The 14,296-nt window shown below is 51.3% G+C and overlaps 1 protein-coding gene across 1 annotated transcript in view; it reads right to left on the bottom strand.

Moving 5' to 3' along the window:
- Positions 1–14,296, bottom strand: part of EPAS1 (endothelial PAS domain protein 1) — an 83,307-nt gene that overhangs the window by 19,092 nt on the left and 49,919 nt on the right. Inside the window, exons 3-6 of the mRNA XM_045980362.1 lie at positions 8,121–8,272; positions 7,621–7,705; positions 4,020–4,138; positions 3,713–3,918 (exon numbers count right to left, since the gene is read on the bottom strand). Coding sequence (XP_045836318.1) covers positions 3,713–3,918; positions 4,020–4,138; positions 7,621–7,705; positions 8,121–8,272 — 562 coding nt within the window. The remainder of the gene's footprint in view (positions 1–3,712; positions 3,919–4,019; positions 4,139–7,620; positions 7,706–8,120; positions 8,273–14,296) is intronic.

Here is a 14,296-nt window from a genome sequence, read left to right on the forward strand (position 1 = left end):
TTTTAAAATGTCACCCATCCTCTAAAAAAAGTATAAAAATTTTTTTTTAATGTATCTCATTATGCAATGAAAGTGTATATAATTGTTTACTACTAATTTGCCTGAAGTTAGCCTATCTTCTTCCCAGGTTTCAAACCTCTTGCCTTCCAGGTGTTTTGATGCGTATGTATCTTACAACTCACGGCTCTAATTTTCTCCACTGACCTTCTCTTTGGGATGCCCAGCTCTTCTCGCACTACTATCTGTACTCTCCCCGACTTCTCTGAATGAAAATAATTCATCATAAATTTAAGCCACAGAATTTGAAACACAGGTATGCTAACTTACACAATTTATTAAACTCCTGGTTTTAGTATGCTCTATGTTGCCTTGATTCAACGGTCAAACAGGGCTGCCTTCAGCTGCTTTAACTGTAACAATTACATGATCCTCTCTGTTAACCTGAAATTTTCACTGTTAACGGTGACACCGTTTTCTCCTTATTGATACTGATCCTATTGACACAATCTGCTTGGATGATTTATTTCTCGGATACACAAAGGCGTCTACAACTGACAAAATCACAGCGGGACGATGCGAATCGCACAGTGGGCCCCATCCTCCCTGATGCCTGGCTCCCTTCACAGTGACCCCCTTTCGCCACTAGGTGGCACCTTCCCACGAAGTTATGAACCACCCCCCTTTTAGAGTTGAACTATTTGGGAATAACCTCTCTCCCGCTTTTCAGGGAACGGAAGGGATGCTCTATTTTGCACCAACCACTGTGGTTCATTAAGCGGCTGGTGTCTTGATATCTAAACTCTCAGAGATCAGGAGAAAGCTCTTTTACTACTTTGATAGACTAGTCTCCCGCACAGGGTTAACTAGGTACCTGGCACGTGCTCAGTAAATAACAAGTTGCTCGGTATTTTAGGAGGCGAACGGCTCCGTGCGAGTCATAAAGGGGACAGTTCACCATCAGTCACAGTGATAACCGGGACATCCTCCTTTTGCCTCGCCACCGCACTGCTCCCCTTGTCGAGAGCCGTCAACCACATACGTGGACACGTGACAGATGTGCGGTGTCACAGAAATTTGCTTTTTAAAATGCTTCCTTTGTTTCAGGCAATTATTACAAGACCTCATACGGTCCTCTGACCCTTTATTAAAGAGGAGCGGGACACATGCATTCTGAGCCGTCTGTGTGCCTTGACTCAACCCCAGACCCTCCAAAACCGTTTGTTTCGGCTCCCAGCGACTCTGGGAACCTGGGAGTTTGATGCCAGCTTTTCTCTCTTCTGTTTTATCTCCCTCCCCTCTCCATTCTCCCTTCCCTTTTCTCCGAGAGCATTATTCATTCTTTCGTTCCTTCATTTGTTTATTATGTCTGTGGCCTTCATGTATTGAAGAAAAAGTGCTAACCCGGCTTTAAAAGTGATTTCGTGGATTCCGGTTGCCTTATATTTCCATCAGATTCTTTCCATTTGCCTTACGGGAAAGTAATCCCCTTGTGGAAAATCATCGCCCCACAATGTGTGTTAGCTGTCATCAAATCTAGTGAATTCCTAGATTTAATGGAAAGTGCAAAGGGCTCCCCTGCCTCCCTTAGCTATCATATGTAAATGTTGGTTTTTGAAGCACTGATCTCAGAAGGGGTATTAAAGAGGCAGAAAGAGAGGGAGGGAGGGAGAGAGGGCACATGTGTGCACGTGTGTGCGTGCACACCTTGCCCCATTCTAATGAAAGGGCGAAAACAAAACAAGCTACCCCAACCAGAAAGATCCCAGTCTTCACCAAGGCAAGAGAGAAATAGCACTTAGGGATCAAGGACTTAAAATAGTCACTTTATAAACTGTCTAAGCCGTGTCTGTGTCCTTGTTAACTAATCTGCTAATCGGTTAAACACAACTTTCGTGGGGCCCAGCACTCCGGGTACGCAAGCGCCTCTGCGTTCAGCCCTCTAGCACCACTGAACTCCAAGTCTGGGCCATGTAATTAGGTTTCTTGAAAGGCAGGATTCTGCTGAAAATGCAATGTGTCCAGCAGCTCTGAAACGCAGTATCGCCCTCCACACTCTGAGTCACAAAGCCTTAAATCACAGGTTCCTCCACGCCAGTATCGACTCGGCCGACAAGCCCTGAGCCAGACGAGGCAGGCAGGCCTTGCGTGGGTCTCCCCGTTCCGTGGCCGCTTCCTCTCACCCCACGGTTGGAACAGTTCCTCCTGTTTTTGTCCCCTCTTCTATCCCAACCAGCACTGCTTTTGGGAAATGACCGGAAACTCATTCAAAGCAAGGTAATGAGTGGAGGACAACCTCTGATTACTCTTTCCAGAGACTTTTTTTCTTCCCTTTAACAAGGATCGGAGCCTTAAGCTTAAAAAAAAAATCCCTGTCTTCTATTAGCTAGAGATGATACATTATTTCTCAGGCTGCAGGGTCTTCCCAGGGCTTGTGGGGGTCACACGAGGGGGAAGCTTAAGCGGGGCTCGCATGGTCCCCAGCACCAAAGCCGCCGGTCTGGGCTGGCTGGTGAAGGCAGCCGCGGCGGTGCCCCATCCTCGAGCCAGCCCTCTGGGCTACGTGCTGGGATTTCCTGTGCCATCTTGACAGCCTAGGGAGGGGCGCGCACTACAGAAGTGTGTCTTCTGCCCACAGGGTTCATTTGAACGCAAAGCCTCCATCTGAGAAACGACCTTACACACAGATGTCTCTAGAGCCTGCCTTTGGGACAATCTTTATCTCCAGTCTGCATCCCGGTCCCAATAACAACACTATTAAGCACTGTAAATCAATGCTGACTGGGTCAGAGTTCCAGGACAAAAGTCTTCATATGTGACATCGTCTCCCTCTGAGGTTACAGCACCTCCTTCTACTTAGAGAATGACCTGCCGCCTCCAAGAGCCTGAGGCTCGGCACCACGGTGGCCAAAATGGGGGGACAGGAATGACTCAAGGATCCTTTCACAAAAGCCCTTTGGCTTTGCCTCGAGGGGAGGCCAGTTCTGAGAAGGGGCATATGCAATCTTAGGCGCTCTTTCTACAGCTTTATAATAAAGAACAACTTGTAGTGAGAATAACCACTCAAACCAAGCACTTCCTGTTGAGCCTGAGCCTAGGTCAGCTCGCCAGAGCTGATACTCTGAAGCACGTCACTCTCCCACGGGAGAATTTCCAGTGGGGCCTGGTGTGGCTTAGAGTCTAGCTTGGCTTTTCCTTCATCAAAACGTCTTCAAAATTAGGTTAAGCAGCGGCTGGGATGGAGAAGACACAGAAGGAGCAAAGACTGAGGGACAACGAAAGACAACAGTAGGAGCCATGCCACCGTGGGCCAGCTTCCAGGCCAGACCCCGAAGCTCCCAGCCGGCCTGAGCTGCCAGTGCTGAGGGACATTGCGAGACGCCGGTCTCCATTCCCAGGAGCATTCCTGGACATTTCCTCAGGAGCCTGACACGTATGTGAGAGACTATGCACACACCACAGCAATGAGCAATGAGCCACACGGCAGAACTGCTCTGGCGTCAGCCCCTGACATTGCCTCCATGGGGAGCCACCAGGAGCCCCGCAGCTGCACCGGTGGGATGACACAGTGACACACGTCCAGAGACTTGTACCCAGTGATGCAATATCCGTGCCCCAGACCCATACCTTCCCCCCCGGCACAACCACACACATGCACACACACAGAGGTAGGAAAGACAGCCCGGCCACGGCACACACACTCCCGGGCCCCCACCTGTCGTCACAGTAGGTGAACTTCATGTCCATGCTGTGGCGGCTGAGGAAGGTCTTGCTGTCCAGGGGGATGTCCATGTGTGACGGGTGCTGGATGGGCTCACACATGAGGATGAGGCAGGACAGCAGGGGCTCCTTGTAGCTGCAGAGACCGCCGTGAGGGGGGCAGCTGCTGTATACCTTCACCTGGCCAGTGCAGTGCAAGACCTGGAGACCAGCCACCGAGGGTCAGACGCGGGGCCAAAGAGAGTGGTCTCGGGGCGGGGACAGGGGGAGGGGACTCCAACCCGGGCCTGATGTCGTCCTACCTTCCAGGTGGCTGACTTGAGGTTGACGGTCCGGCCTCTGCTGGTGACGGTACACTTCATCCTCATGAAGAAGTCCCGCTCTGTGGACGTGTCTTTGCTTTTCTTCCCGAAACCAGAGCCTGCATGGGGAAGGGTGGAGGGTGCCGGGTGACCGCGGTTTTAGGTTTGCATTCGGAAGAGGCGCGCCCTGGGGCCATCTTTGCGGGGAATGCATGGTTTGTTATTTCCCACGGATCTGCTCCCTTAGCACCTGTGGCCTGCCAGGAACTCTGACCGTGATCTTGGCCTGGGGCTAATGTTTTCTCATCTCCGGCTTGTTCCCCCAACTGGAGTCTAAGCTCCTGAGGGCTGTTTCCCTGTTCTGTTTCCTCCTGCATCTAGTACATCGCCAGTGCTCACTCAACAGCGGCAAGGCAATGAGGGCCTAGAGGCCGTAATCTGGGCACAGCTCTCGTGCAGAAGGCCCATGTTCCTTCACAGGAAGTCCAAGGGACAGTCTGGGTGAGACCACCATCCCCTCATGGGGATAACCCTCTCAGATTAGAAAGGTCTCTCAACACCCCTGTTTCATCTACAGGCCTGTCCGTCACGAACATAATCCTCTGGTACCCAGTCTTCGACCCACCACAGCTGTACTGGGAACACGGCGTGTCAGCTTTTCCCTAAAGTGATATGTGTCAAGGCTCAAGAGAGACCGCTGGTCCAAGCCTCCTGGGTCTGGTGAGCAAGTTCACTGAGGATGAACGCAACATGGATCAGAGCCTTTCTCGGCCAGAATTAAATAAATCGCCGAGACAAATGACACAGCCTCCTTCCTGATGGGTCTCGCAATGCCTGCTCACTCAGAGCTTTTCCCACTTTCTGTAAAAAGAGTGACCGGTGCAGCAGAGTCCCCACTGTCCACGCCTAGACTCTGCCTCCACCACCACCATCTCCGGCCTGGACCTTCCCAGGTACACTCCTGCCCCCTGGCCAGCATCACAGAACAAGCCAGAGCCTTTCCCCCGCCCCAAATAGTCACACCCCTCCATAAACCTCTAGAGGGCCATGATTTGACAGATGTATCCCCAAAAAGCTGTGTCAAATGAACTTTGGCATCTCTGCATCTGTCCCAAACATCTCTAGAGGAGCGCCTACCAAATAAGAGAATGAAAGTGAGAAAGTGAATCTTTTTTTCTTTTTTTTTTTAATTTTAAAGAAAGAACATTCTTCCATCATGACTATAAAACTGTCTCTCCAAAACTTAACGATGTTCCTTCCAGTTTTAATTTTCACAGGTGGGGTCTACCTATCACGAGATATTCTTGTATCCTAGGGTCTGGACCTACCCTGATGACCAGCTCAGGTGCTAGGAGTAACTGGGCGAGTGATACTCGTGTGTGGCTATGGCTTGGGTTACTACTGTGACCTAACTTGCTAACCTCTGGATTCTCCCCATTCTGCCAGTTGATGAATCTTTCTAAACATCGCTTCAGTTAGATTACCCCAACCCTGCTCAAAAGCTTTTCAAAAGCTCCCGTCTGTCTACAGGATAAAGTTCGAGGCCTTCTATCCGGCCTTCAAAGCCTTCCACAATCTGGCTCATGGTCTTATCTTCCTCTCTGTTCACACTAACCCTTTGCTTCCAGATCACGAGTCCACTCAGGCCGGTGCCTGCAATGAGGATTGGCTGAATCATGGAGTTTGATCCCGAGTCCTTGACACATGGACCAAGAGACCTAACGTTCTACTCAGATAAATATAGTAGAATCGGGCTATGAATCATGGAACTTGAGAGCTGGAAGGTCCTAGACTTTGCCTGGTCCGATACCATTCATCTAAATGGAGAGGTTCTGAGGAACAGGGCAACGCAGTGACCTGGTTCAGGTCTCATGTTTGGACGGAGACTGGGACAGTAGCTGAACTCAGACTGAGAACCAAAGGGCTGAAGAGTTTTTAGAGTACAGAAAAGGAGACTTCCTGATTTTTGTAGGCTTCCAGCACATGCTTTAGGAAGAGATGCAGAAAGTCTGATGACCCCTGCCTCACACAAGAGATGAGATTTCTTGGAAGTGCAGAGAAGCCATGAACAGCCCCATGGACTGTACTCTAGGAGCCAGGTGGCCTGAGGCCTCGAGGCAGGAGAGCAGAGGGGCTGTGTGAGAGCTCCAGGTGGGGTGGGGGCTGTCATGCTGCTCGTTGTGAGTTCAGTCTGTCCCAAGGCTGGAAGCACCTGTGTTTGGCAGCGCGTGAGTGAACAAAAGCGGGGCCTCGCGGGCTTGGTGCCGTGGCCTCCGCCATTCAGGCTGGACAAGCACACGCCCCCCCCCCCCCCCCCCCCCACCGGGTAGCGACGGGTGAGAGATGGTAAAGGAGATGGACAGACGTGGGCATGATGTGCTCAGGACCACCCCGGACTCTCTGGTTCAGAAGGGACTACGAAGGTCACTTAGTCCCCCTTCCTCTTAAAGCCTCAGTCCACTTGACCATATCCTCATCTGTGCATTTGCCTGAAGGTTCCCAGAGACAAGAGATGGATGCAACAGCTCCAACGGTCATTGCAAAGTGCTTTCTGCTTATGTGGCCCTCCCGTCCACGATCATCTGCTGGATACCCCCCAACCCACCCCCGGCCCCCCCGCAACAGGTAGGGTACAGTGTATGAGATCTCATCAATCTCTTCTCCATCAAAAACTGTTGTGGGTCTTATCACTCGTTGTGGGTCTTATCCTGCTGTGGGTGTTATCACCAGGGGACCAGATTCATTCCTTGGCTCCCAGGGCATCTAGGTTCCAAAGGTGTCCCCAGTGAGTCACATGTGCCTCCTGATATTCATCGCCTTGTGTACTTCCCTCCTACTCTGAGCAGGCGCTGGCTTATAACTCCCTCTAACAATAGAAAGGGGCAGAGGGATGCTGGGCCAGTCTCAGGACTCAGCCTTCGGTAAGTCTGGCAGCCTCTACTTTTGCACTTTGGGAGCCCTGAGCCAACATGTCAGAGGTCTGGAGAGGGAGGCGCTCTCGGACTCCATGGAGTGAGAGGGAGATCCAGCCCCACCAGCAGCACAGTCCCAGCCTCCAGCTACCGGCCGCAAGGTCCCAGAGGTGCTGGGGAGCCACCGTGGTCATTGCACTTCGTACGGTCCCCAGACAACGGCAGCCTTGCTGATATCACTTGGAACAAAAGAACCGTCCACAGAACCCATAGAATCATGATGGGTAATAAAATGATCGTTTAAGCCACCATGTTTTGGGTGGTTTTTTACACAGTGATAGAAAAGAGCAATCAGTTCCGTGAACATTTGGGCACAGATGAGTGTACTGGTTTGGGTGATGCATTTGGCAGAGACGCTGGCCTCTCAGGTGTTGAGACCTAACCCAGAGGACTGCCTTCCTAGCATGGCATCAGGCACCAGGAAGGGCCGGCTGGAGACAGTTCTGAGTACAAGTCCCCCGGGGCCTTCCGTCTCATGCCACGAACTCTGCTGTATCTTTCATGGGCGGCAGTTATTTTCTGGATCATGAGGACCTGGATCATCAACCCTATATTTATAGACAAAGGGAGGGCAGATCCCCTCCCGGGTGGTGTAAGAGGGAAGGAAACACACAGCAAGAATACTTTACCACTTTTGAGACTCAGGTTCTCACGAATCTCCTCATGGTCACAGGGATGAGTGAAGTCAAAGATACTGTGTCCTGTGAGCTCCACCTGTTCCAAAAACAAGGTTGGGCTTCATTATTCCCACTGCTGCAGAAGTCTCCAGGAATCAGCTGAGCCACCTTCCAGGCTGGGAGACGGGGAGCAGACTGAAGTAGGTCTTTTGCATCCCAATCCAGAGCTGTCCACAGACATGCCGACCGAACAAAGGACCGCTGCTGCTGACAGAGACTCGATTCCCAAGGGCTGCTTTGTTAAGCTAGCCGGCAGAGCTGTCCACCAGCAAGGCCTGCCCCCACACCAGAGGCTGGGACTACATTCCTGAGGCTTGTAGCCTGAGCTCAGAGAGAACAGGGTGGGCACAGGCAGGGAGAGGTCAGGAGGAATGTGACCAGAACCCTCCACTCATTTTTACCCCCGAATGGAAACATTTTCCCTTTCTGAAAGAGCTAGAGGAGGATGTCACCTGTGTGAGTCCCATGAACTTGCTGATGTTTTCCGACAGAAAAATCATGTCGCCATCTTGGGTCACGACGGCAATGAAACCCTCCAGGGCTTTCAGGTACAAGTTGTCCATCTGTTGGTTAGCTTCAGGCTCAGACTCACTTTCAGAGCAAACTGGAAAGAGAGGGGGGTCAGATGGCTTACAGGAATGTGGGACTGAGACAGATGTGACTGGCAGAAGACCATCTGCCGGAGACACGTCAAAGGCATTACGTGGACTTTTCTGGAAATGCACACTGGCAGTCCAAGTGTCTGGTGCATGCCCAAGCGGCGGATACCTGATAAGCACCACGACACAGAGGACACCCTGAAGGGGCTCTGCAGGCAGTGAGGCTGTCGTGGCGGTATACTGCTGGGACTAGAGGTCATGGCTGTGACGGCAGTCACAGTAGTACGAGGAACCATAGCTTCACCTCACATACACTGAGCAACGACTGCACGTCAGGTACCACCCTGAAGCCAGTATATGATCTCGACGGTCCCTGTGAGGCCGGTGCTATTCTTTGTCTCGTCTCATAGATGAGGCTTAGGGACACGCAGTCGGTCCTTTGCCTGAGGCTGTAAAGACTCTGGCTCGGGGGTTCTGGCAGCTGAATCCAGTGGATACACTCCTAACCATTTATGGGCTTTGGAGTCAAATAGACAAGGTTCTAGTCCTCTTAATTGGCTATGCCTTTGGCCACTGACCTCTTTGAACACCAATTTCCTCCTCAGCCCAATGGAAATAATAATTTCCAACTTTTTGAGTCCTAAGGATTAAATAAGTATTTAAAATGCCGCAAACGCTGCCAGTCATGGTGGCTTTTCTTCCCCTCTGCTCCTTCTGGGACACCGTCGCTGCCCTAACGGTGCTGAGAGCCTACACAGGGGACGTGCAGCACACACAGGCCCAAATCTAAGTTTAAGACTCGGGAGCAGCAGAGCTGCTGGCGACCGAAGAGGAGGGGAGACAGTAAGTGCTCATGGGCTCAGAGGAAGAGCGGGTCCCTTTGACGTGGCCAGAGACACCTGTTCCACAAAACGGCATTTAAAGAGACTCCTAAATCACAGGCACTCACTCTGCAAAGCCAAAGAACTTTCTGGGCCAGGCTGGGCTGGGCAGACCCCAGGCAGACAGGGAGGTGCTAGAGCCTGGAGCGAATTCCCTCCCCAGGGACTAAGGAGACCCCCCCCCCCCAAATCTGGCCAAAGGGGAGCTCCATTCCAGAGACTCAGTAACCGGGCTGCTGAGGTGGGTATGGCGTTCCGGAGCAGCGGCATCTCAGAGCACTGCTTTCCGGAGAATCGCCTAGCAAAGGCACGCGGATGGTTTGCAGAGAGACAGTGAAGACCAGAGGGGCAAGAACCACATGAGGGGGCCGGAGGCTGGAGAAGCATTTGCTGGGGGCCACCTGGGGAAGCACCCACCCCTCAAGCGACCACTGTGAGTAGCCCTAGTCTCTCAAATACACTTCTGCTGGCTGCCCCAGAGCAGATCAAATGTAGACTCAGCTCTTGTCCCAAACAAAGTGCTCAGGCCCCAGGCCCTTGGCTGTTGTCTCCACCATATTATTTAACTCCAAACATACCTTTACTTAAAAAATTTGCATTCCTCCAGTACAAACATCATGCCAAGCAGACCTCATTTAACTCACAGAACAAGGGAAACAGAGAGTAATTTGTCTGTTATAGAAGTTAATATTTACTTAACTAAAAGGCATCTTCCAACCTGAGACTATTCTAGGGAGTGTAAAATACAATTAGATTTCTGGGCCACTTGGGAAAAAAAAGCATGAATACGGTGAAATGAGGTCCAAGGGCCTCTCTACGAGGGCACCGGGTTTATTTGGTTCTCTTTTCCCTTGAGCCCCTAAATTTAAGCTTTGGGCTATATGCTGTTATTCCTCAAGAAGAACAAATCCAAATTAGGAGAGGTCTCTACCAAAGGGCTTCAGTGGCACCACTAGGGACCAGCCACCTTCAGGACACGGGATCAGCAAATGTACCAGGGTCACAGAGGAACAGAGCGGGCCCATCCAGCGATGGGCTTGCCTTTAGAGCCAAGAGTTGGGCTACAGAGAGTAGTATCCTGGTGACTTCCTTTCCATTTTGCTAAAATGGTGGAACAAAGGAGGGAAATTCTTTCCTCTTCACACCCTAGCTAGCTTCTGGGAAGGGAGACCATCTGGGGATGGCCTTATGCCACACACATCCCCACACTTGATCCCTGCTCAGGGTTTCTGCCACCTAACTAGTCAGCTGAACTGATGATGAGCCCAAGTTCTAGGTGGTGGTGTGGCTGCTGCCAATGCTGGTGCTTCAGCTAAGGGCCATATTTAAATAGGGGCTTTACGATGTAGGTGATGTGACTCAGTGCTTTCACGGTTGAGCGTGTACCAGCATCCCCTGTGGGGCTCCCTAAAGCAAGGATTTGGGGGCCTGGGGCTACTGCATAACTCACGGGCTCAGCGGGGAAATGTGGGGCCTCTTGTTGAAAAATTTAACCATGTCCAGGGCTCTTCTGAGCGTGGAAACCTGTGGGACTGCACAGGTCACACTCAAGGAGCCGGCCTGGGATGAGCCCTTCCCCCGAGCCCCTGATTCAGTAGGTCTCAGATGCGGGCTGAGAATCTGCTTTTCTAACACGTTCTCAGGTGATGAGGATGCTGCTAGGACCATAGATTGAGAATCACTGCCATAACTCAAGGTCCTACGAGTGACCCTTAATGCTGAGAAAATCCAACTGTTTTGGCAGATGGTGACCTACTTTGGGGATGGGTGAGGAGAGGTTTCCAGCACCAACAAATCACACCAGATAGGTGACCACCTTCTCTAGACAGCAAGGGCCAGCCCTGTGAGTTCTGCCCTATTGAGAAGATTTTTTTTTCTCTTCCATTCTTTGATCTCAGTGGCAACACTGACCTCAAAATTTGGTATAATCCCAAGACAACCCTATTTGGGTTAACTAGGCCCAGAGAACATAGTTCTGCTTAAAATTTCCTGTTTTTAACAGTTCCAACCCAGCCAAACTGGTTTCCATCCGTGCCCAGTACACTTGCTTCCAGGAGGTGACGAATTGGCAAGAGCAGCTGGCCAGCCAGCCTCTGGGAGGAAGGGAGAGGGGTGCTCAGGGACCACAAATGGAAACAGAACATCTTGGAACTGAAGTCACAATGGCTAGAGGACCAGGAAGCCAGCGGGCCGGCCCCCAGGGACCCCTGGGACAACCTGGCCTCTTTCCTCTATGGAACTATTTGCTCCTGCAGCACCTGCTTTTCCTCCTGGGGGATGCTGAAGGTTCCTGGCCAGCTTGCAGTCAGCTTGGGGCTGAGGGTGAAAACAGCAGGGCCGGAGGCAGATCCTCACCCTAGCGGCCAGGGGTGCGTGCCAATCCCCCTCTGCTCCTCTCCTGCTCTTTCTGGGGAGCATTCGGTCTTCCCGACGGCATCCTTAGTCCCCAGCTCAGTGTCAGGCATCTAGAAAGCTCACCTATTCACTATGCCGTTACCATACCCCGACTATGTGTCTGTCCTGCACCGGGCACAGAGCAGGACATCAGTCGGGCCATCTGTCAACAAGTGTCCCTATGTGCTCAGCCCCATCCTAGGGAGAATCAGGGATACGGAAGGGTATAAGAGCCATCTTTTTGCTCAAGGAATCTACAGACCAGTGGGGAAGACAAAGCTAGACCACCATAAGCTTACACAACAATCCGGAAGAAACCTGTAATGCTAAATAAAGAGGAGCCCACAGTAGATGTTCGAGAAGCCTCCGGCGGGGTCTCCAAATCACAGTGGGCTCTAGGTCTCAGTTACTTGCTTCCCAGGACCGTCAGGGTCCGGCCCCCCAGAAGAGGGGCGGGCCGTTGGAATCAGCGGCGCTGTGCTAAGACCAAGCATGCTTGGCCTGGGGAGCACAACAAGATTCTTTAATGCTAACAATAGCCCCAGTAAACAGGCTTTGATGACGACTCCCCACAGCCAGGATATGCGCGGGCTGGGGTTTCGGAGCACTTTTTCCGGAGCAGTGCTCATTTCCTTCAGGCGGCACCACCCATGCGGGGCAGGACCCCACGGGCAGCAGGAGCCGGGCGTCTGGGGTGAGCGGGCAGGGCAGCAGGGCGGCAGAGGAGAGGCTCCGGACCAGGTCCCAGGTCTCGGAGACCAGACTGTGCGAAGGCCCTGCTGGTCCGGATCGGTCGTTATTCCAGCAGACCGGCCTTCCTCCCTCCTTGTCTCACCCTCTGACAATTTCTCTGAAGATTCTTAAAACCGTGTTGATGTGATCCTCCTGGTTCAGTCTCCACTTAGGTATCATCACAGAAGCTTTCTTTTTGAAACCGACTCCTCACTCCAGCTTTCCCTGCAGACCCCCCACTACCATTACCCGGTAGTAAGCTGGGGCGACTCTCCCATCTTTGGCAGAAGGCACTGTGTTCTACCTGCTCTTGCTGGCCTCCCCAAGGGCCTGGAAAGCCTCACCATTAGAGATTTATTCCTTTGTTCTTTACGTAACTTATTATCCTATCTTAACCTCTCCGTGTACCCTTCCTTTATAAGACGTAGCACAGGGCTGGGGTCAGCAAACAGTGGCTGACTGACCAGACATGTTTGGTTTAAATTAAGGGAGTGATCTGAACAGGGTTAGTATCTCTGGAAGAGATTGTCGTTAGCTGCTTTTAGCCGTTAACATCCTGGCACGACTCTGCCTCTCAGCTCCTCTCCAAACAGCACCGAAAAAGCCGTGATTTGGAAGGTGAGTGGGGCAAAGCATGAATGGATCGATTCATTCATGCCAATGCATCAATAATAAAGCTGACATTTTTCTTTCGAAAACTTGCTACACGAGGACCTCTGGCAATCATGTAAAATCAATTTGACTTCCCCATATCTGAATGTGGGGAAGCCAAAAATCAATTTTATCGTGAAAAATGCATTTTGTGTATTTTCTGCTGTCTCAGGCCCTCTGAATGCAAAAGTGATCCTCATTTGGTCGTGGCTTGTGGCGCTCATCTTGAAAGAGGATTTAAGACAATCAAGCGGTATTTCCACCGATGTTCCCGTCAGAGTGTGTTCTGTTCTCGGCCCAGCGTGGAAGCTAATATCATAAAGCCATTGTTTCAGTTTGCTTCCTGTGATACGAATCTCAGTCGGCCGCCCCGACTCCCAGCTTGGATTTCTCAGCGCTGAGATTTCCTCTCCCACATTCCCACACAGAACAGCCTACTGTGAAAATCAAAGGGAAGCGTGTTACTAAGTAAAGAAGAAACTTTTCTAAAGCAAAACCTGGTCTTTTTTAGCCTTTTGAACTCTGAGGTATGCAACCAACTATTTCCTATTTTACAGTGAGCCAACCCTGGTGCTCACCTTTGTTAGAAATGCTTCCGTGAGGAATCTGTGGTTTGTTTTGACTTGGAAAAACTTGGCTACTCCGCATTTCGATAGGCCCGGCTGGCGGTGGGTAAGAGGACAGTGCGAGTGTGGGTTTCCACTGGGTTCCCGCTGACATCATTTCTCCAGAAGCCTATACTTAGTATAAATCAATCTGCTTATTCATCATAACCTTTATTTCTAAGCTGTCACTTACAGAGAGCCTCAGATGTGGCAGGCAAGAGGACAAGGGCTTTTCTCGCCACTTCTCTCCATCCTCAAATAGCACTTTAGGGGAAGGACTGGTATCACTCTTGTGCAGATGAGAGAGGAAAGCGTGGAGGTAGTGAAGAGATTCTCACAAGCTTGTAAAGAAGGCCATGTGAGTGAGTCCTCAGGGTGGGTCTATCTGCCCATAAGTTCTGTACTCCTTTCCACTGGATTGCTTGTTTTGAAAAAGCAAAATGTGATTTAAGAAAAATAAATAAAGACCCGAGCTCACATACAATTCTTGAAATTGATCTCCACACTTGGTCTAAAGAATGTGCAGCAGGACCGGAAGAGAAGGCAGAGAAAGAGGGTGTTGAAAAGCCATCCGTGTCCTCCTCCTGCCCTAGATGATGTTGTTTTATGAGAGTGGCTCCCTCAAGGACACCAGGACCAGAGGGACAAATGTAGACCCTTCTTATCTTTTTCCGTCATTTCCCTCCTCAGGACAGAGAGGACCAGGCGGACATGCTGAGGCTCGGGTCAGATCGGAGGCAGAGGGCAGGCAGTTGGTGCCCGTGAC

This window comes from Meles meles, chromosome 16 (genome assembly GCF_922984935.1).
Source record: "Meles meles chromosome 16, mMelMel3.1 paternal haplotype, whole genome shotgun sequence".
NCBI lineage: Eukaryota > Metazoa > Chordata > Mammalia > Carnivora > Mustelidae > Meles > Meles meles.